At 45.4% G+C, this 24,862-nt stretch overlaps 1 protein-coding gene across 1 annotated transcript in view; it reads right to left on the minus strand.

The window, feature by feature from the left end:
* Window positions 1-24,862, minus strand: part of ITIH5 (inter-alpha-trypsin inhibitor heavy chain 5) — a 457,780-nt gene that overhangs the window by 61,782 nt on the left and 371,136 nt on the right. The window contains exon 8 of the mRNA XM_069629674.1: window positions 14,043-14,214. Coding sequence (XP_069485775.1) covers window positions 14,043-14,214 — 172 coding nt within the window. The remainder of the gene's footprint in view (window positions 1-14,042; window positions 14,215-24,862) is intronic.

Raw genomic sequence — 24,862 nt, forward strand, 5'->3', positions numbered from 1 at the left:
TTGCAATCTTGCCTTTCACTCTCCTCCCATCTTACCAAACGCACACGCTCTCTTCCAGATCCGCCAGAGCGCCTGGAGACCATGCCAGCTGCAGCGCAAAACATTGCAATCTTGCATTTCACTCTCCTCCCATCTTACCAAACCCACCCGCTCTCTTCCAGACCCGCCATGGAGACCATGCCAGCTGCAGCGCAAAGCATTGCAATCTTGCCTTTCACTCTCCTCCCATCTTACAAAACCCACCCGCTCTCTTCCAGATCCGCCAGAGCGCCTGGAGACCATGCCAACTGCAGCGCAAATCATTGCAATCTTGCCTTTCACTCTCCTCCAATCTTACCAAACCCACCCGCTCTCTTCCAGATCCGCCAGACCGCCTGGAGACCATGCCAACTGCAGCGCAAAGCATTGCAATCTTGCCTTTCACTCTCCTCCCATCTTAGTAAACCCACCCGCTCTCTTCCAGATCCACCAGAGTGCCTGGAGACCATGCCAACTGCAGTGCAAATCATTGCAATTTTGCCTTTCACTCTCCTCCCATCTTACCAAACCCACCTGCTCTCTTCCAGATCCACCAGAGCGCCTGGAGACCATGCCAACTGCAGCGCTAATCATTGCAATCTTGCCTTTCACTCTCCTCCCATCTTACCAAACCCACCCGCTCTCTTCCAGATCCACTAGAGCGCCTGGAGACCATGCCAACTGGAGCGCTAATCATTGCAATCTTGCCTTTCACTCTCCTCCCATCTTACCGAACCCACCCGCTCTCTTCCAGATCCGCCAGAGCGCCTGGAGACCATGCCAACTGCAGCGCAAAGCATTGCAATCTTGCCTTTCACTCTCCTCACATCTTAGTAAACCCACCCGCTCGCTTCCAGATCCGCCAGGGCGCTTGGAGACCATGCCAACTGCAGCGCAACGCATTGCAATCTTGCCTTTCACTCTCCTCCCATCTTACCGAACCCACCCGCTCTCTTCCAGATCCGCCAGAGCGCCTGGAGACCATGCCAGCTGCAACGCAAAACATTGCAATCTTGCATTTCACTCTCCTCCCATCTTACCAAACCTGCCCGCTCTCTTCCAGACCCGCCATGGAGACCATGCCAGCTGCAGCGCAACGCATTGCAATGTTGCCTTTCACTCTCCTCCCATCTTACCAAGCGCACCCGCTCTCTTCCAGATCCGCCAGAGCACCTGGAGACCATGCCAGCTGCAGCGCAAAACATTGCAATCTTGCATTTCACTCTCCTCCCATCTTACCAAACCCACCTGCTCTCTTCCAGATCCACCAGAGCGCCTGGAGACCATGACAACTGCAGCGCTAATCATTGCAATCTTGCCTTTCACTCTCCTCCCATCTTACCGAACCCACCCGCTCTCTTCCAGATCCGCCAGAGCGCCTGGAGACCATGCCAACTGCAGCGCAAAGCATTGCAATCTTGCCTTTCACTCTGCTCCCATCTTACCAAACCCACCCGCTCTCTTCCAGATCCGCCAGAGCGCCTGGAGACCATGCCAACTGCAGCGCAAAGCATTGCATTCTTGCCTTTCACTCTCCTCACATCTTAGTAAACCCACCCGCTCGCTTCCAGATCCGCCAGGGCGCTTGGAGACCATGCCAACTGCAGCGCAACGCATTGCAATCTTGCCTTTCACTCTCCTCCCATCTTACCAAACACACCCGCTCTCTTCCAGATCTGCCAGAGCGCCTGGAGAACATGCCAGCTGCAGCGCAAAACATTGTAATTTTGCATTTCACTCTCCTCCCATTTTACCAAACCTGCCCGCTCTCTTCCAGACCCGCCATGGAGACCATGCCAGCTGCAGCGCAAAGCATTGCAATCTTGCATTTCACTCTCCTCCCATTTTACCAAACCCGCCTGCTCTCTTCCAGACCCGCCAGAGCGCCTGGAGAACATGCCATCTGCAGAGCAAATCATTACAATCTTGCCTTTCACACTCCTCCCATCTTACCAAACCCACCCGCTCTCTTCTAGATCCGCCATTACACCTGGAGACCATGCCAACTGCAGCGCAAAGCATTGCAATCTTGCCTTTCACTCTCCTCACATCTTACCAAACGCACCCGCTCTCTTCCAGATCCGCCAAGGCGCTTGGAGACCATGCCAACTGCAGCGCAACGCATTGCAATCTTGCCTTTCACTCTCCTCCCATTTTACCAAACGCACCCGCTCTCTTCCAGATCCGCCAGAGCGCCTGGAGACCATGCCAACTGCACCGCAAATCATTGCAATCTTGCCTTTCACTCTCCTCCCATCTTACCAAACCCACCCGCTCTCTTCCAGATCCGCCAGAGCGCCTGGAGACCATGCCAACTGCTAGCGCGCGCTACGAATCCTAATAACTGCAACAAACACTCTGATTCCACCACGTGCACACTTCCTGTGTCCTTTTATTTCCCCCGCCCGCAAGAATATAGGTGCTATTTTTGCACAGGGAATTCTTTGAATGACAACATCGTATGGGTTTATGCAAATTTCGCCACACAACACTTTTGAACGTGATCTGCACAAGCTACTCAGCATGTGAAGTGCTCAGGAGTGGACTGGGAACCAAAGGAAGCCCTGGAAATAATGTTCTATGTGGCCCCATATTACACATTAAAACCAACCATTGTGCTCACTGTGCACACCTGTCTTTAGAGGTGACGTTTTACAAATTTAAACTTGTATCATTTTATAAATGCAAATGTGACTTTCATGCTTTTAAGGTGCAGAGGAGATAACAGTGAACCCTGGCATCTGGGTTGTGAAACATATGAACACAAAATCAGTTCCTAATGGAGGAACTCCCGCACCCTGAACACTTTCACTAGCTCAAAACGAGTGAGCCATACAGTCTAGAGTGCATTTTTACAGAATTTCAATATCTTTTTTCACAATTGTTCATATCATACACATTTTTCATCTTTTTGCACAAAAAGAAAAAATGAACATTCATTGAAAATTAAATGTATGTTTTAATATTTGTATGGCCCTTCCCCCAGAAGCTCACTGTCTCCCGAGCCCTGGTTCTCTCGAAGCTGGATTACTGTAACAGCCTCTACCTTAATCTGCCTGCCTCCACTCTCCGCCCCCTGCAACTCATACAGAACAGAACTGCGAGACTTGTCCTTGGCCTCAAGCCCAGGGACCGTATGTCTCCAGGACTGAAATCTCTGCACTGGCTCCCAGTAGCTGTGAGGATAAAGTTCAAAACCCTCTGCATTGTCCACAAGGCCTTCTGGGGCCGTGGTCCTTTATGCCTTCAACTCTCTCTTCCCAAATATCTTCCTTCCCGAGCCCTTCGCTCATCCGCCTCCAACTCCCTCAGGGTCAGCCGCTTCTCGAAGCAACGAGCTGGGGGTAGATCTCTCTCCGCGGCAGGGGCCTCCCTCTGGAACAGCCTTCCTGCCTCCCTGAAACTTGAGGAGAACCATCTCCGGTTCCGGAAGCACCTCAAAACCTTCCTTTTTGCCTCTGCTTTCTCTCTCCCTCTCCCCTGCTGAACAGCCTATTATTCCTCACTGATACTGCACTGATTCTGCAACTGGACCACTCTTAACGGCCTCGGTCCTGGGCCCAGCCACTCTCCACTTGCACTGATGCCCTGGAACCCCTCTGCACTGCGGGACTGTCTCTGTATCCCTACAGCCCCCCCCCCTTTTCCAGCACTTGTTCTGCACTTACCTTGCACTTGCCACCAGTTGGCCCTATTTATTTATTACTTTACGCCACTTACCTTTACTGCACTTCCCCCCCTCCCCTTCCCCTTGCACTTTTCCCCCTCCCCCACCCTTGCACTTGCGCGATCTGAATGACACCTCGCCTAGTAGGATCGTTGTCTGTTTCCCCTTGTTTCCTCCCCTCCCTGCCTCGTCGCGCCTTGAAACACCTGTGTATAGGCACGTTACAAATGCCATATCATATCATATCATATCAATGAATGTGGATTTTCTTTGCGTGTTTCATGTGTTTGACACATTTTCAGCAAGACCAACCCCTTTCCTATAGGAACATTTGGAAATACCACAGAAAAGAGGCCCAGGGTGCAGAGGCCTACCCGGAAATCTCCAGAGTTCCCTATGGGCCAGCGCACCTGGAAGTGCTCATGGCAGCTGTTCCTGAATGGAAGGTGTGTCAATACGTTCTTCAATTGAACTGCGCATGAGGCCCAGCTGCTCACAGGCGGCCCCCTCCTTTGTTCCGATGACTTTGCACAGTCTAACAACAGGGTGGATGCAGATTAATTTACAGCCATTCCCAAGGGGCTGTGAAAAGCCTGCTTTGTTTACAGCTCATTTCTCACACCGCAGACAGAGAGAGGACTGCATTGACTTCAATGATCCCACCTTCAGTTATTTGGCTAGCCAGGCGTCTCCCCCACCCCCCACCGCTTCCTACAGCTATAAATCTCCGGGTCAGACATGGGCCGCCCCTCAGGGCTTTTTCATTCAAAGCACACATGTGGTGCCTGTGTGCTCCACCCTGGAAAGGCCCAACACGCCCGTGTTTGCTGTCCAAATAACGCAGTTTTGGGATAAGGGCTATTTAGAAAATACAATAACATGAACGACCTCTTTGTCTCCGGGGCTGATTTGAAGCTGCGCCCAGTACTATTTGCCAGGCAATGGTATGCCCATCTGACCAGCGAAAAAGCAAGCTCTGGAAGCACCCCAGGAAACGACAGATCACAGCAAAGCACAAGGGGCTGGAAATGTCCCCGTGGCAATTGCGTGCAGACCAATGGTCCCCAATCCAGTCGGCAGATACCTGCCTAGTACTGGTTTTAAATTTGCATTCTGGGTTTAAAATGGGGATATTCATGACTGCAAGTCCAAGAATTCAAAGTTGACTAGCACACCCCAAATGGAATAGTAGGGCATGTTGGCGTGCAAGCGATTGATGGAAGGCTTGGATTCACTTACAAGTAGTCAGGATTTTAATTTGCAACCTCTACGATTCCCACTCCAACCCCTATTTCTCCTGAAACTCCTTCCTTTCAGATGAGTCACCTTCTCGGACCCCTAAATTGAAGGGGCCTTAGTGCTGCAAAAGCAGCAGGGACTTAGACCACATCAATTTTACCATTCACAGTTCTTTGGTCAAGTGTAACAGTGACCCATGCAAGCGGTCAGCTGTCAGCACCACTTTCGCCAATGCTGCCATTCACCACAACCCTCCATTCAAAACAATAGTGACTGCAGGCCAGCTTGGAAAGTACACGACGAAGTGGAGCAACCCAGGTTCGATCCCCGGGTGCACGCTTAGAAACCTCTGGGTATGAAGCACCTTATAAATAACCAGTTACAATATCAGTTGACTGTGCAAAAAAAGTCTTGTATTAATAACACACAAGAACAAAGCCCCGAAAATTGTGGCCAAAAAGTGAGGATTAGGGTGACATGTATGCACTTGTAGTGCTGGCTTGTAAACCTAAACAATGAGAGATATCATAAATATGCCATACATATGCAGTGTGCGTGGAATATATATGTTACATACATGTACACGGAAGTATTGTGTGTCCCTGGTATGACCTCCAGCTCAGTGATCTCTCTGTCTGTGCACTGCTGCACGGTTCTAGGTTTCCGGTAGGCCTCAGCCGGCTATTACATATGTAAAGTCCAGATTGCAATAGACATGAGCTAGACTGGAACCACATGACGGTGGCAATGCAAGGCAAGGACTGCAACCACACGACAGTGGCAATGCAAGGCAAGGACAGCAACCACACAATGGTGGCAATGCAAGGCAAGGACTGCAACCACACGACAGTGGCAATGCAAGGCAAGAACTGCAACCACACGACGGTGGCAATGCAAGGCAAGGACTGCAACCACACGACAGTGTCATTGAAAGGCAAGGACTGCAACCACACGATGGTGGCAATGCAAGGCAAGGACTGCAACCACACGATGGTGGCAAGACAAGGCACGGGCTACAACCATATGACAGTGGCAATGCAAGGCAGGGACTGCAACCACACAACGGTGTCAATGCAAGGCAAGGACTGCAACCACACAACTGTGGCAATGCAAGGCAAGGACTGCAACCACACAACAGTGGCAATGAAAGGCAAGGACTGCAACCACACGATGGTGGCAATGCAAGGCAAGGACTGCAACCACACGATGGTGGCAAGACAAGGCACGGGCTACAACCACAGTGGCAATGGAAGGCAGGGACTGCAACCACACGACAGTGGCAATGCAAGGCAAGGACTGCAACCACACGACAGTGGCAATGCAAGGCAAGGGCTGCAACCACACAACAGTGGCAATGAAAGGCAAGGACTGCAACCACACGATGGTGGCAATGCAAGGCAAGGACTGCAACCACACGATGGTGGCAAGACAAGGCACGGGCTACAACCACAGTGGCAATGGAAGGCAGGGACTGCAACCATATGACAGTGGCAATGCAAGGCAGGGACTGCAACCACACGATGGTGGCAATGCAAGGCAAGGACTGCAACCACACGATGGTGGCAAGACAAGGCACGGGCTACAACCACAGTGGCAATGGAAGGCAGGGACTGCAACCACACGACAGTGGCAATGCAAGGCAAGGGCTGCAAACACACAGCAGTGGAAGGACAAGTCAAGGACTGCAACCACACGACGGTGGCAATGCAAGGCAAGAGAAAGAGAGACAACGTGAAAGGTGTGATAGTGCCGAGCAATGGCACCCGCCACAAGAAGAGCACATGTTTCAAAATGAAAGGTTGCATTCAATATTTGGTTAAGACTGGGTTGGGCAAAATTCCTCTAGGTCCTAGGAAAATCTTTAAGTAATAAAGCTGGGATGGGGCAACACAAAGTGGGGCTTCTTCCAGGTGTTCCACACCTCTCAAGATAAGGGTTCAAACATTAAGATTTTAACCTAAACTCACAAGTCCTTCTCCCTCCATGGACTCCATACACTGCAAAATAATGTCCAAAGGATTTGGACTGCATCAAACGCCGGGATGCACAATTGCACGTGAGCATCTCAGACTTGCACCTGCTTCATTCCACTTGATCCTCAAAGCGTAAAACTGGGTCAAATCTGGAGATGCCTCAAGCATCCCGCAATGTGCTTAATCAATCTCTTATGAATCACAATTGCACGTGAGCATCTCAGACTTGCATCTGCTCCATTCCACCTGATCCTCAAAGCCTAAAACTGGGTCAAATCTGGCGCGGCCTCAAGCATCCCTGCAGTGCCCTTTTATGAACCACAATTGCACGCAAGCATCTCAGACTTGCACCTGCTTCATTCCACCTGATCCTCAAAGCGTAAAACTGGGTCAAATCTGGAGATGCCTCGAGCATCCCGCAATGTGCTTTATCAATCTCTTATGAATCACAATTGCACGTGAGCATCTCAGACTTGCATCTGCTCCATTCCACCTGATCCTCAAAGCCTAAAACTGGGTCAAATCTGGAGAGGCCTCAAGCATCCCTGCGGTGCCCTTTTATGAACCACAATTGCACGCAAGCATCTCAGACTTGCACCTGCTTCATTCCACCTGATCCTCAAAGCGTAAAACTGGGTCAAATCTGGAGATGCCTCGAGCATCCCGCAATGTGCTTTATCAATCTCTTATGAATCACAATTTCACGTGAGCATCTCAGACTTGCATCTGCTCCATTCCACCTGATCCTCAAGGCCTAAAACTGGGTCAAATCTGGAGATGCCTCGAGCATCCCGCAATGTGCATTATCAATCTCTTATGAATCACAATTACACGTGAGCATCTCAGACTTGCATCTGCTCCATTCCACCTGATCCTCAAAGCCTAAAACTGGGTCAAATCTGTAGATGCCTCAAGCATCCCTGCAGTGCCCTTTAACAATCTTTTATGAATCACAATTGCACGCAAGCATTTCAGACTTGCTTCAGTTTTAGGCTTTGAGAATTAGATTTAAGGGAGCAGGTGTAAATTAGAGATGTGAGGGTCATGTCCTCATTTGCTCCAATGCAAGACTTTGAGAATCAGGCCCTTAGAATATATTTTTCAACTATGCCTCTGGCAATAGTTCTAAAACATTTCCCCAAAAATCATCCAAAAAACGAATGCACTCTGCTGAATATAACCTGTCAAGAGGGGCAAGTCAGTGTTACCCCTCGTCCCATTTTTTGTTAACAGTTGTAAACACCACCGTGAAATTATAAGATTATGCCGATTACGTTTTACTATAGGTGTCCAACCCGAAAACAACAAAACCTGAGTTATTCTAAATACCATTAACTGTTATGTGGTTGTGTTGGATTTTTCCTTAATAAAGTCTAAAATGACATTCGTTCTGATTAAAGTCCACTGCACATTCGAGACAGTTGGCAATTCAGGCATTCTTTGCTATATATATATATATATATATATATATATATATATATATATATATATATATATATATATATATATATATATATATATATATATATTATACTTGGGAGTATCATGCAGTCAGTCTGTTGACAATCCCAGATCCCTAAAGGTCAAATGCTAACCTTAAATCTATCACGCAAATATGGCCCCCATTGTACCTCAGGTGGTAGGGACGATCTGAGACAATTAAGATGGTGGGAGCCCCCTTTATTCCATAAACATGCTAGCAATCCCTTTCCCTGCCTCCTTTTTAGTTTGGGCTATTACATGGTGCTTGCGCCACCTACAAGCCCAAACTATTGCATTAGATACAAAATAGGGAGAAATGGCTTCTGAGGTTGGGACATACAGCTTGTAGGTGTTGTTTGGATGTTTGCCCATCCATTGACTGACCATTGCCATGCTAATCCCTATAGCCATTCTCACCCAGTTCCTGCCCATCCTGGTCCAAAATGCCTCCTCATGGGAACTCTTTGTGCTCGCTTTAATCAAGACTTAACCATCACATTTTGAAGAGCAATGTTTTTTCCAAGCAGTGTTCTGAGAGTTAATTACTTAATTGAGTCTGTAAACCTGTTAGTTGTGTAATACAAATGTCTTAACCAGGTCTGCCTTCAGCCACTCGATTTATAAGCACTATGGTGTCCTTCACTGAAGTCCTGTTGAAAACAAGCATTGGCAAAACCAACAGTTTGACTTGTGTAAAGGTATTAAGCATTTTCCAGGCACTGCTAGTAGATGCCCGGGAACTTGCATCATTGTGCAGCTGCTACCGCTAATGGTCCATTATTACCACCACAGCAGTGCCTGGCAAGTGCATTTCCCATGCCTGCACTAAAGCCCAAACTGTTGACATTGCCAATACTTGTTTAAATAGGCAGGATTTTCACAATTTCCTATTGAAGTGTAAAAAACATAGTATCACCCTGAAAAAGCTAAAGAGGAGAATGAGGCCTTAATCCCCCTGATTTTCTATTATATCGCCTGATCTTTGCAATTAGGCAAATACCATATGGCTATCTCCCGCAGGCTTGTGTCATCACCCGATTTGACTGAAATTCGAAAGGAATCCCTTCTTAGACTCTGTTACCTTGGTTACTGTCAATCAAAATGCACCCCATTTGACTATCATTCCTGAGCATGCGTCAGATGAGAACTGCATTATTAGAATTTGACAATCTAAGCATAGACCACATAGGCAGAACTTCATTGGCTCAATTTGAGTAATAGGGTGCAAATATAATGGATTAAATTACATGACAAAAGTTAGAAAGGTTACTTCCAATCCTGCGCTGTCCAGTACCTTAAACGTTTCTTGTTTCAGTGTTTTATGCTGCAAGAAGCTGTTACCTGTTTCCAACATTCTCACATCTGATCTGTACAACAAAAATCCCTCTGTATACTAAATACACATTGAGGAGTTCCAATTGGTTTATACTAACTACATATTAACGAGTTCCATATATTTCAGAATTGCAAAATCAACCAAACAATATCTCATAACTAAATTAAAAAATATCTCATTGTGTCTTATACTTGTAATAACACAAAGCTTTCATTACATCTGAGTTCAGCAATATATAATTTCATTTTAGACTTGTAATAACACAAAATTTAACAATCACTCCTAAATACTGGCTAACGCATGGTTCATACATATGAAGGGTCAATTTGCTGCTAAACAATTTTCACCAAAGCCTGCCACACATCATGAAAAAGCCATGTTAAGAAAAAACGATATTAATTCCTTGGCATTTCTTAGGTCAAATGTTATGTTTTCAATATGTTGTGATCATCTGATGTATACTCCACTAAAATGTCAAACTTGTTCAAAAACAGCTTCATCAATCATGTCCTCTTTTCCGTCAAATTTCGATAAATATCCTGTTAATGAATTTCCTCAACTTGATATGATATGATAGTCTATTTATATAGCGCCTATACACAAGTGTTTCCAAGCGCTTCATCCTTGTTCTTCCCCGTCAGGCAGCCCTATCTTTCAATATGTTCCGATGGCCATGCAGTATATCAGGTGTGAGAATGTGTGATGATAGGTTTCACTAGAATGATTGGTTACAGAAGTGCACTTGTGGGATCCCAAAACAAATTGCTGAGCATAATCGATTGTTTGGCACCAATGGATAGAGAGAAGCATCCGCAACCTGGACGATGTGAAATGCACTCTGCAGCAGGGAGAATGATTTAGAAATACTCAATTATTGTCCCTCAAAGAGTACAACCAGGGTAACATGTTTGCACCCTCTGACTCCTCCTTAGCAATAAGAATATCCAAAATGGCACTTTGAGGACACCTGGACATAACGGGTGATGCACACTTAAGGGTTGCGTGTTACAATCATCTGGTTAGCTCTCATACACTCTGGCAGGCTCATGCACAATAGACAATTGGCACAACTCTGGAACAACATTGGGAGAAACAAGTACCCCATCTGAAACCCAGCTGCATTATTGCAATCACATGTCTTCTACGCGCGTAGAGTTGTATCCGCTAAATAAACTTTACTATGCAAAATTAGCCTCCTGCCTACTTGCGTTGTCAACCACCCATAGGCAGACTGTCCGACATGATTTATGTGTGCCCTGTAATAATATGGGAATTGCACCAGTTTAAACTAATATGCCATTGAATACACATTTCAAAGTCACTGTCCCTTTGTAACCAAAATGCCTGAACATTAAAATTCCCTTCTTTAAACCCTTAATCTCTTCCATGATAAAACCCACAACTGCCAGCAGGAAGTCAGCCAATCAGCTCACAGAGTAAATTGAGGCAATAGGTACTATTCATGCATAGCGGGTCACAGCAGTGCTCATAGTCTATGCCAGAAAATGTAGATCACGAATTTGGGAACCTTGTTTCTAACTATGGGCCTGATTTACAACGCGTTTTTCAATGGGACATCCCTTTGTGTCTAATGTAACAAGTGTTTGAAGCCTTTTGTGCTGCTCCATCATATTTACCCATGCTATACCATGAAAGAAATACCTTCATTTTATTTATTTTATCCCTTGGGGATAAGCTATGCTATCTCTATGCTATGTATAATTGTATTATTATTTGTTTGTGGTTCTAATTGAACATCTCGACATGCAATCATCATGTGACAGTCACATGTATGCATGCTATTTGTTTTCTTTTGCATTCCTGCATTCCTTTGATTGGCATCTTCTTACCTAATTTAGTTTTTTTCCTAATCTATCATTGATAATTGTATGTGCTCATTGTCTCCTCTCTCCTAACATTTCTTTAATATTAGGAAGGTCAATATTTTCCCCTTTACTGCTTCTGTCTTTTTTTGGTATACTTATTATCAGCAAAACCCTACCACAGTTTGCAATTAATCACACATCATTTAATCTTCTTCACCCGTAAATGGCACATGCAGTTCGTTCCTTTCCTCTTTGATAATATACAGCTAAGGAATTTGGAACAAATAAGCTTTGTCAAAAAAAAAAAAAATTCTGATAAATTCTCCAGAAAAATGACAGCGGGAGATTTGTTCATCAGCAATCCAAGTTGGAAAATCAATTGTGTTTTATTTTATTTTTTGCAGTCCTTTTGAAGTTTTCAAAACCTACAAATATACAAATGATAGTTATTTTAAATGCAGCGAGTTATCAACAATCTTGTGAAATTGGCAGAGAATAATTGCAAATCTCATGAAATTGATGAAAGCAAAACTTTGCAATTCATCACACTTTGAAAATGACCATCACTCTTTCTCAACTCTGATGCTGGACTTCCTTTGCATCTTGTACTCATGGTGGCCCTGAATCATTCTATTCCCATCTTCATCTTGTATCCTGGCTTGCAACATTATGTGTTAATACTGACTTCTGCAATTGTATTCGCTCTCCCCTCTTGTTTCTCCACTCTTTTTGACTGCGTACTCTCTGTTCTCTCCTCCTTTCCCTTCTCCCTTTTCCTATCTCCTCCCCTTACTTTCTTCTATGCACTTACTCTATCAGAATTGTCCCTGGACCTAATATGATAGCAACCTCGTCTGTTTCCTCCACCCTCCCATTACTGTTTTTTTTTCCTCCCCACCATCCCTCCAGCACTATTTGAAATGTCATCAGGCCTAGTATGATAGTCGCTTGTTTTGTTCCTCCCCTCCCTTTCTGCACTCCTCTCCCTCACCTTTTATTTTTCTCCGGCTCTACCAGAAATGTCGTCAGGCCTAGTACGGTAGTCACCTGTCTGTTTCCATTTCCTTCCCACTCTCCCCCTCCCTTCCTTATCTATGTCTTAGCTATTGCACTATCTGAAATGTCGTCAGGCCGAGTACGATAGTTAATTTCACATCCTTACTGTTCATGGCCTGTGAGAATGTGGTTGTATTTTCCCTTGTTCCCTCCCTTGCCTTGAAGCGCTTTGAAACACAGTGTGTATAGGCGCTATATAAATAAACAATCATATCATATCATATCATACCATGGCAAGAACATACTGTGAGCTAACTATTCACATTCAAAATTGCTGTTAATCACAGCCAAAAATCCTTTGACAAATCTAGGGCTGGGTTAATTTACTATAAGCATCCGGGACTGGGGAGCCAGCCAGTCAGATTGCTTGAATCAGTGACTGACTCCCACAATCCATGCCCGCATTCCGAGACACCTGAAGTCTGCTCACACCTGCACAGCAATTTTCCCCACACCCTCCCCTTCACTCTGCTCTCTGCTCCCTTGCCTCCCCACCCTCCTACCGCACCCCTGCTTCACAGTCCGAGCCACCATTAAAATGGACGAGAAGCTCTGCATGGATCTCTGTCTTCCATCTCCATGGAAGCCATCTTAGGTAAGTATTTTGTTTGAATGAACAAGACGTTGCGAGCACATCCCCATCATTTAACCCAAACACATTGTTGTCAGCACCGCAGGTTTTTGGATTGAATCCCCGGAGTGCTAATAGCATTGAAACCTGATCTTGGGCACTCTGCCACTACCACTGGGTTGTATTGCTATATTCTAACTCCAGGCTTAGTATGAGTAGAGTTAAGTGCTGGCAAGTGGTCTTTCCCAAACTTTGGTCTGGGGATTGAAGAAATATGTGGGGAAATATTTATCATTTTTTTCTTTATTGGAAGATCAAGAGTTTCAACAATAAGCACTATACATGGGGTCCTACCGTTTGCAGTTAAGTCTAGTGACAAGGTGCTTTTACCCAAGAGAGTTTGGAATCCATGAAACAAGAGCATAGTGGGGAGGGAGCTGGCAACAGAGAATGAGTGCCCACCCAAACAGGTTAAGCACCGTGTACAGCTCATCAGGCTCACAAGCTTATGGGACAGGGACCATTTACCAAACACACAATATGGCAAATGAAATAGTCCTGCCTATGAAAGAAAGAATGAGGGAGGAAAAGAGTGAGTGAGGCAACAAAAGAATTAAAGAAAGAGCAAAACAAAGGGAAAAGGATTACATTTCCCATTAGAAAGTCATGGTTATGTATTGCTTAACTAAAACCTTCTGCCTTCAAAAAGAACAAAATCAATGTTTAAATTAAAGCATTAGCAATTATGCAACTTTTTAAATATGTTATTTTAGCTCAATCAGAGCAACATTGTGGGGTGATGCTAGAAGATGGACAGAGTTTTCAAGCATAATTTCCAAGAGCAGCGGGGTGCCTGAGGTACCTAGGACATTACCTCCGTTCGGTGACAGGGTGAAGATGAACTTCTTGGCATCTCTGATGTTGAGCGGAGTCACCTGCACCAGGCGATTGTGCTGCCAGACGCGGATTCGATTGGAAAACCCAATGACATTGAAGTGATCGTCCGGCCGTAGATCGTTAAGGATTGTGAAGAGGGCATCTTTTGTCTAGAAGAGAACAGAGATGTTTACAAACCACGCCTGTTTTGGAGTCCTTCTCTTTGTAGGAGCACCCCACATTTATACGGGAGGCAGTCAGGGTGTGCAGAATGAAGGTTTTATCTACCGATCTCCCTTACTGATGGAAATAGAGGACCAAGGTTCTCACTGCCCTCTCCTTTCCCGTACCCGAATTCTCTGCCTCTACCCTCTGTAAATCACGAAGTCTTCCCTGGTGAAAATCCCCTCTGTTGTTACCGGAACGGCGTACTCCGAGTACTGCAGCTGTGTGCCATTCCTCTCGCCAGGAACAGCAACCGGCCACAGACTTAGACGGAAGCACCGCCACCATTATTAATGGTGCCGGTGCTTCCGTCCTCATCGTTCTATGGGACTCGAATGCGAATGGGGAGTAATTTTTCCAGCGCCCGGCAATGGGGAATTACCGGGACAGCCGGGCTGTAATACACCGGGAATTCCCCATTGCCAGGTGCCAGAAAACATGACACTGGCGGCTGCCGTGCCGCTTTTACCGGCAGGGCTACCACCAGGGTCGTAATGAGGACCAATATGTTCTCACGCAGCGTTTAACAGGAGCTGGGGGTGTTGAATCAGAGAACAGTAAAATCCATTAGAGTTTTCAGAATGGTGAAAGAACAATTGTATGTCTAGATTTTGAAAACGTAATGTAACAACAACTTAATAATTATAGCTGTACAATGAATTACCTAAAATACACTTATTTGCACACTTTGCTGTGCCTTTCAGTTAAAAAAATGAAGTTTCAAAATAGATTATTTTCTTGGTACATTTAATTTTTAATGATTCCTTTATATATTGTTTTCCCTCTGCGGCCCTCAGAACATTCCCATGCCCTGTTCTTCCTGCCAGGCTCTATTCTAGTGGGATTTTATATAGCGCCAACACGCCGTAGGCCTCCAGGCGCTCACTGAACATACAGACCGTTCACATAGAGAAATCAAGGCAGTGTGTAAAGATTGGTCTTCCTAGTCTCCTCCCCCATCAAAAAGGCAGGTCTTCAATGTGAAACTGAAGGGAGCTGCCTGAGTGACCGTAGAAGGCATTCCAATCCTTGGGGCACAGGAGTGGAAGCTGGCACCTCCTAACCTTACCAATAGAAAGCGTGGCTGTATTTGTAATGCTTCTTTGTTAGATCGCAAGGTGTGGGTGGCATTAACCACTTGGCCATGGAAAACGTGCCCATGAATGTCCTCCTCAAACGCAAGGGCCACATCTTAAGCACCATCCACTGGCGTTGCAGGCCCTCGCTGCTGTAGTATTGTCAACCGCAGCTTAGAGGAATGGAGTTCAGCCCTTCCCCCTGCTAATGCACGTACGTGCGTGCAAAACCATGCACACACGCACACAAACAGGGAGGTCTGCTCATGCAGCCTGCCTGATTAATAGGTTTCTGACAGGGCATGGGGTCATAGTATCAGCCGCAGCAAAAAGGAGGGGAGGATGACTTGTGCCTGTCTTCAAAAAAACAAAACCAGTTTCAATAAACAGGTCAATGGGGTCTGCATGTTTTATTTTATGTTTTATTTTATTTGGGGTATTTTTTATGCACGGATCTAGGTCGGGAAGCCACGGGCAACTATACATCGGCCAGAGTTAGAGGAATACATTAAATAGCAACAGGGGGGGTTAGATGACCAAGAGACATCTATGGGGGTGCTGAGAGTCAAAACCACTGCATATATACAATCATTCCTGTACTCGTTGAAACAATACAATAGGATGTGCTTTCTCTGTGGCACCCACAATTACTCCAATGATTAAGATAAGCTATAGCATAGAGGAATATGAGTCATTTTCCTTAGATGACTGTTATCACATTGACACACTGTGGAACATGTAATGTAATGTAATTGATTATTTGCAACACGCTTAACACAAAAGAGGTTTCTAAGCGCGGACCCCTGATTCGTGCGCCGCCTAGCTTCCAACACGAGCGCGTTGCCTCTGAGCTATGCTACCGATGCTGGTGTACTCACAGAAGTAATCACATGGAGTAATCACAGGAACAGCACAGCCGCTGCTGTTTTGATGGTGGAAGACATTGTAGGCCAGATGCAGAGAACCTTATCAGTGGCATTTGCTGTCCTAGAACCATTGGGCGCCTGCCAGAGAGAGCATTTCAAGAGTAACCCCACACACACATTACAGACACTCAGACTACCTTGCTCCAGGAAACACCTGGTACAAAGATCCAGCACACACCTGAGACACTCAGACAATGCAGTGTTCAATGCAAGGTGAATTAGGAAGGTGAAAAATCGCCCTCTTCTGTCTAGCTGTACAAATATGTGTAAAACGCAGACCTTCACCTCCCAGAAGGGGTAGCATGGTATTGGAGGATTAAATTTTGTACTCAGATTGTGAAATCCCTTTAAAATAAAGTGCGTGAATGTATAATTAATGTGCAACACAATTATAATAACGAGTTATTAGTAACTAGCACATCACTCATGTTTGTGTAACATATGCATATCTACTGGGTGCGAGGACCTTCTGTACAGAAAGTGTGAATCACTGGTGGTTCACTAGGGGAAAAGAAAAAGAGAGGTCACTAGTGGCAAAGAGGGGATCCCAAATGGATGGATTGAGACCATACTGCTCGGACCCCAAGTCACACCCTCTCCATGTGCACTATGTATCATGCGATCGATCATCCCCTCTCCATGTGCACTATGTAGCACACAATCGATCATCCCCTCTCCATGTGCAGTATGTAGCACGCAATCGATCATCCCCTCTCCATGTGCACTATGTAGCATGCGATCGATCATCCCCTCTCCATGTGCACTATGTAGCACGCAATCGATCATTCCCTCTCCATGTGCACTATGTAGCACGCAATCGATCATCCCCTCTCCATGTGCACTATGTAGCACGCAATCGATCATCCCCTCTCCATGTGCACTATGTAGCATGCGATCGATCATCCCCTCTCCATGTGCACTATGTAGCATGCGATCGATCACCCCTCTCCATGTGCACTATGTAGCACGCAATCGATCATCCCCTCTCCATGTGCACTATGTAGCATGCGATCGATCATCCCCTCTCCATGTGCACTATGTAGCACGCAATCGATCATCCCCTCTCCATGTGCACTATGTAGCACGCAATCGATCATCCCCTCTCCATGTGCACTATGTAGCACGCAATCGATCATCCCCTCTCCATGTGCACTATGTAGCATGCGATCGATCATCCCCTCTCCATGTGCACTATGTAGCACGCAATCGATCATCCCCTCTCCATGTGCACTATATAGCACGCAATCGATCATCCCCTCTCCATGTGCACTATGTAGCACGCAATTGATCATCCCCTCTCCATGTGCACTATATAGCACGCAATCGATCATCCCCTCTCCATGTGCACTATAGATTGGTGCAACTGGTACTTTTCAGAGTTGGGAAATATATACGATTTGACACGCACAGTGAAAGGGGACCATTGTGGGTGTCAGCAGATGTCCTCCAAAACACCTGTCAATCATTCATTCTGTGTGGAATGACCACTTGTGGTGTTTAAGTAACACGATATTAGTAATTAGTAATGATTTAATAAAAGGTTGTTTCACTTGTTTTTAATTATCTATGCATTAGCAAATAGTTGTTAAATCTTTTATACATATTAATTAAACATTCATTAATGCATTCTTACTTCACCTTATTAATTTGATACCGAGATTTCAGACTACAGAGATATAGATGTATTGAGGAAATAGGTTTTCATGGTGCTTATGGAAGATGGGGTCTTATCTAGCTCACGAAGAGTAAATGGGATAGCGTTCCAGGGAGCGGCTGCGTAAGCAGCGCAAGTTCATTTGCGTCATTTTAAATAACGTGTCTTGGGTGATCTGAAACGGATTGGGGAAAATTGTTTTTAGGAATTTGGGAGCCCTCTAATGAAAGTCATTCTGTGCCAAGCAAAGGGTCTTAAAGCTAATGTGAAATGCCACTGTCAACAAGTGTAGCCATTTAAGACCCGAGTGGTGTGGACACGTCTTGGAAGCTTCAGAAGGATCCTAGCAAGGGTGCTTTAGACACACTGAAGTCTCCTTATGCTACGACATTATACAGAAGCACCAAGTATAGAGAATTACCAAAATCTACTCAAGAAAAAGAAACTTTTTTAGCTGCCTTGGTTTAGCATAGCACACTCTGGTGACCTTGTTTACCTGATGTACTAAAGGTGGAATTCTGTCTAAAGGTAAGCCAAGATTATGGATCTGCTCTGCAGGGTTAGGAGAAGAGCTTAAGGGAGTGGGCCTCCTATTGTCATTCCAAGTGACAGAAGGGTTGCAGGTCCCAATATCTGCATTAAACTGTGGTCAGTTTGTATCCACCCAGGCAATGATGACAGACATACTCCCTTGTGATTAAGAGGTAGGAGAATGTGTGACCCCTCTCGTGGGTTAAGTAGTGTCTGCAAGAAGTTGACAAGCAGGAGACACAATGTTGGGTCCCATGTGGAACACAACGATACCTGACGTGAAGATTATTTGTAACGTTCTCAGTGTTAAGGGTTGGGAGTGATCTGAAAGAAAAGACTACATCCTGTCAAATAGATACAAATAGAGTCAAAGGGCTGTCACCTCCTGTCTATACACAAATATTCTTAACACATAATTGACAGAAGTTTTTAGTTTGCGGGGAGTTATTCCTATGTCTAAGTCCCTTTGCAATAGCTAGTTTGCCCTGTGTCAGTATTCTACTGATAAGACACACACATTGGAGGCGGGAACATTAAAGCCAAAACCGACCACCAATGGATGTGCACTTTACCTTTTTAGCATAGGAAAGTAGTGAGAGAGGAAAGGGAAAGGACCTCTACATTTCTTTTGTAGTCACCAGAGCAGCAAACTCTAGGACGCATGTGACAGCTACATATGTAGAATACTGACACCGGGCAAACTAGCTATTGCAAAGGGACTTAGACATAGGAATAACTCCCCGCAAACTAAAAACTTCTGTCAATTATGTGTTATGTACATCCTGTCAAAGACATGAACAGTGATGCCAAGTCTAAATAGGTTACCCGAGAGGATGGAGTGATCGTTGGTATCAATTGCAGCATAGAGGTCTACCAGGACCACAACTCCTACCTCGCCATCATGCATCATTCCGCGGATGTCATCGAGCACTCAAATCACAACTGATCTGATGCTCATGTTGGGGCAAAAGCCTGCTTGGTTGGGATCAAGCAACTGGTAGCATTCGGTGTGGCCTTGTATCTGGGGAGCCTCAGCTGATTCTTTAAGTTTCCCAGAAAATGGGAGACGTCAAATAGACCTAAAAGTGTCGGGACCTGCCACTTCTAATTTAGCTTTTATTTTTTTATAATGGATGAACATCATTCTGTATCAGTGCCAACTGTGCTACACCTGTTGTGAGTGAGCAACTGATTAGTAAGAACATCCCCCTAGTGAGCTGAAGAAGAACAGGCATGGTAATTCCAGACAGGGCATCATCTTTAGTTGAGCCTGAGGTTTGACACATTTACATACTTTCAACAGTTTCAATGTATGCTCTAAAATACATGCCCGATCGATTGGGCCAATAACATTTCTGACCGAACTACCCCATTAAATAAGAGCTCCTTAAACGGAGGTAATTACCTCCACAAATAAGATCAGCTCTGAGCTGGTCTTAAATATTGTCTTACCCCTAAATACCTGCTGCAAAACATTAATGCAATGTCTTGTCATTTAACACTCAAGTAATAATTAAAAACTCTTTTTTACAACAGCAAGTTTATCCCGACTCAACAATCTGCATATTGCATGACCAGTGGTGCTTTTTACTGGCAGAGGTACAGTTTCACCACTAATTAAAGTAATAGGAATGCAGAAAACTATGAAAAAGTTCAACCAGGGGTATTTTTACTTATCTCCAATGATAATTATCTCTGGTGATAACACCATATTTATCTCAGATGTTAATTATCTCTGGCGATGTAGACAGCAATAGTAAAAAATTTGAATATCAGCACCTGATGGAGCAGTAATCTGAGTAGACCAATCATTTACAAACAGCTGTGGTGATTCTTATGGAATGGGGGGCCCAAAGCTTGTGGGTAAATATGGGGGCTGTGCTTTGGGCTCATGTTTAGTATTCATATTTAATTGCCGGGGGCCCGGTACGCCATTTTCTCGGACAATGTATCAGCGCCCTAAGACCACAACAGTGGTATTAGTTGCAGTATAACAGCTTTATGACGTAACATACCATAAGTCTTAGTTGTTGCAAATGAAGGAGAGATATGCATAGCATCTTAAAAATATCTTATTACAACAACACCACAAAGGATCGCAGAATTTGGAGTTACAGGAAAAAGGTGGAAAATATGCATAGCCGGTCAGATAGCACCTCGAGCTAAGCGCTCGGCCCTGATATCTGTGTGCAGCCTGCTGTGGCAGGTTTGAATCCCGGCAGGTGCAATTCACCCTTTCATCCAGCCGAGGTCGATAAAATGAGTACCACTCTGTGTGATAATAATGTCTCCTGTTATGTGAGTGCTCTGAGACCTACGGGTGTGTAGCGCTATATAAGAAATAAACTATCATAACATTATTCCTTCCTCTTTCTTTCCCAGTTGCTCCTAACATTGCCCTACTGTTGCTCACAGCTCATTGGCTGGCTGCCCCTCGCCAAGTCCTGACGCATACACTTGATGGCAACCCTCGTTATTTCACCCCAGAGCAACATGTTGCTACAACATTGCTGCACATCGCAAAGTGTGAAAGCTTTGCATTGGCAACCGAGATCAGAAGTGCCACTGCTTCCCCCTCGGAACATAGGCATTCGCGTGCTTACGTCATCATGCCAAGCCAGCTGGACGGGCACAGTCGTGGAAAGAAAGCGTGGCATTTACGATCTTCCGATGTGAAGCCTGGCATTGTGCTTGGCGTGGGCAACGCGGGAAAACATGACTTCATGGCTGAGACACTGGCTCCATGGTGCAGCGCAAACAATGTCCCGTTGTTGGACATTTGCAGAAACTGATTCTCAACATGCCCTGGTATGGTATGATGCAGGAATGTATGCACTGCACTATCACCCCAGGTCATCGTGGCGCTAAGGATTTAGCAGAGGAGGGGGCAACATTGCCCAACTAGTTAAACGCATATGTCTTAGTGGCTTAATGAAAGGAAAGGATAGAGATGGGGAAAATTGAGAGGCATGGAACTCCATAATGTGTGCTATGTTATGTTAATATGCTTTTATACTATGTCAAATCACCACCGTAGTCGTTTTTGTGAGATCCTAGGTTTGTCTATGGAGTGGGGTACTGTGTGCATGTCAGGGGTATCTTGGCCATAGCCTGTGGGAGGAAAGAAAATGAGAACAGGGAAGATAGGAGGGTGGGGAAGTGGGAAATACAGGTTACAAGCATAGGGAGGCAGGGCTCAAGTGGGCAAGAATGATTTGTGACAACAGCACTGGGTTAACGGGGCCCCTGCCGCCCCCAAGGTGTGGGGGGTGGGGGCACCACCACATGTTCAGGGAGGGTAGACACCTTGGACATTAAAAAATAAATAATTTCTGTAACAGAAATAATTTCTTTATGAAGGCAGAGGTACTACAAAAACAAACTATATCTTTTTGAAGTCTGAGGGCTCCCCTTACCCCATGACATGGATGCCTCTAGGCTGGAGGCCTCCATGTCATGGGGTGGGGGAGCTCTATGACTTCAGAAAGAAATAGTTTATGTTTTAAGTCAATCTGCTTTCATAAAGAAATTATTTTCATAATGGTTCGGTCCTTAACGGAAATCATTTCTTCATGAGGTCGGAGTGACTTCAAAAAGAATCCATTTCTTTTTGTAATAGGACCCCCCTCGCCTCCATGACATGTATGTGTGTGAGTGTATGGTGAAAGGGTGCACACTTAAATGTATAAGTGGCTGCCTGTGTGAGTGTATGGTGAAAGGGTGCACAATTAAATGTATAGTTGACGGGGGGTGCATGTCGAGTGTATGGCGAAAGGGTGCACACTTAAATGTGTGGGTGGCTGCCTGAGTGTGCCTGTTTGGTGAAAGGGTGCACACTTAAATGTATAGGTGGCTGCCTGTGTGAGTGTATGCGAAAGAGTGCACACTTAAATGTTTAGGTGGCTGCCTGTGTGGGTGTCTGGTGAAAGGGTGCACAATTAACTGTATGAGTGGTTGCGTGTGTGTGTCGAGTGTGTGGTGAAGTGACACACACTTAAATGCATGGGTGGCGGCCTGGGTGTGCCTGAATGATGAAAGGGGGCACACTTAAATGTATGGGTATCTGCCTGTGTGCATGTATGGTGAAATGGTGCACACATAAATATATAGGTGGCTGCCTGGGTGTGTGTGCCTGTATGGTGAAAGGGTGCACACCTAAATGTATGGGTGGCTGCCTGGGTGTGCCTGTATGGTGAAAGGGTACACACGTCAATGTATGGGTGGCTGGGTGTATATGTGTGGGTGTGTGTGCTTGTGATCAGGGGTGCAACCAGACCTACATTTCGGGGAGTGGGTGTTAACCCTTAAAATTTTGGGAGAGGTGCTAACTTCACGGTCGGTGGGGGAGGAGCAAACTTATTTGTATGGTGGCATCTAACTTCTTTATACATTCTAATGAGACTATTCTAGTGCAGCTTCTATGTTACAAGCAGTTAACTCTCTCCTTTAAGTCTGAAAGCACCTGCGTATGGACTGCTGTTAGAATAAGCCGTCTCCTGTCCCCTCCCTATCCTCCTAATCACTTCCCTGGCATACAAGTACTAAAGCCACATTAAGATTTCAATTGCCTAAAGAACTATGCATTGCAATGCAGGTACTAACAGTAACAGCGGAACCCAGGTGCCGTTTAACATCTGTGTCCTGTTCTGTCCGGCAACGGCTCTGTAGGTCATCCAGGTCGAGTCAACATAGCCCAATATTTCAGTGAGGGGGATGGAGAGATGACTGGAGGCCAGTAAGCTCAATGGTGTTGTGCCAGTATTTGTGTTTAATCCCTTGGTCACTTATTGATAATCTTCTTAACTCATAGTCCTACTCTTCCTCGTCACAGTACATGTGTATGAGGTACTTTGACTCATACACAAGTACTGGGATGAGGTAGAGGGACATGTAGGTAATGCCTGGCTTAGGTACCTGTAATCTTCATTACTCATAGTTCCACTCTTCCTCATCAGTACTTACCTATGAGGCAATGAGCCTCATAGGTAAGTACTGGGAAAAGGAAAAGGGACATGGTTGCAATTCTGGGCAGGGATGCTGATTTTGGGGATTGGAGCAGGGGGTGGGAGGGTGAGGGAATGTGTTGAGGGGTGGGGTGGGGCAGGGATTGTGCAATAAATCTTAATGGTCATCCATATCCAGGCTAAGCAGGCATGATATGTGGTATTAGTGGCTAGGGAGACATTTTGTCATGCAGCCCGTCTAGTCATTTATTAGTTTGGCTTGACTTTTTTTTTTTACTCGGCATCTCTGATAAAGCAGTCCTGCTAAGTGTTACCTGGCTAGACTGGCATTTGGGTGCTGCCAGTCTAGCCATTTCTTACTGCGGCATTGAATATTTTTCTGGGCAGCTGTGATAAAATAACCATGACAAGTGTTATTGATTTGACTGGCATTTTGGTGCAACCAGTCTAGGTATGTCTAAATGTGGTCTGGCATGCTTTACTGTAATATGTTATTACGTGTCTAGACCGGTCTGCATTGTAGAGCCAGTGGCACTTGTTTTCATTGTGGAATGGCATTTTTAATATTAAATCATAATGTTCCAGTGCACTGTTGGTGACTTCCATGTATTGGATTTTTGGAATGGTGTTACCCTACAAAAAATTGCAAACACTCTGGCCTTTTAGCCAATTTTTCTCAGAAGGTGGGCTGTATAATGCCATAAAACACATATTTATATCTTTCTTCTAGTGCAGTGTGCGGCGTACCCCTGCAGCAGCACGTTTGTGCGTATTGTGCAAGCGTGGTCATCTAGGGCAGTCCAGATTGTGGGGCGACCCGTGATTTGTTGTTGAGTGGGGGTGGGGCCCTCAGCATGACTCGCAGGGGGACCCCTACATTTTGTGTTACGCCACTGAACAGGGGAGCATGGAATCCTGAAAGATGGACTATAGTTCTGCAAAATGGAAAAGAGGATATGTCTTAAAGCGTTGTGAGCATTGGGTTGTGTTTCCATGGCATATTTGGAGAATTCTAAGTTAGCACACCATGAAATGAGGGCGCCAATATGTATGATTCTTAGGCTCCCTTATGTTAACGGTGAAATAATGAATGCCCATCAGATGACGACTTTCAGTGCGTTGATGGTAAGAGGTTGGGTTGGGGATCGGCCTATCACTGCTAAAGACCTGGCTCACGCGCTACAAAGCACGATGCGCAGTGCACAGGGATTTTAAATATATATACAGAGTCTCGCAATCTTCCTTGTGTCATCCTTAAAAACCTCAAAAGAAAACTTGTATATCAGCCGAGTAGACTTGATGGATGTAGTGTGCATAAGGTTCTGGGCACAGAATTGGATATGTCTCCTTATAAATTTGCTATTTGTTTAGTAAAATCTTGCCAACTGGATGTGACCATGTTGTAACACCCCATTAACTATTGAACCATGTTGAATGGACTG

Source organism: Ambystoma mexicanum, chromosome 12 (genome assembly GCF_040938575.1).
Source record: "Ambystoma mexicanum isolate Mex_15411 chromosome 12, UKY_AmexF1_1, whole genome shotgun sequence".
In the NCBI taxonomy this organism is placed as follows: Eukaryota; Metazoa; Chordata; class Amphibia; order Caudata; family Ambystomatidae; genus Ambystoma; species Ambystoma mexicanum.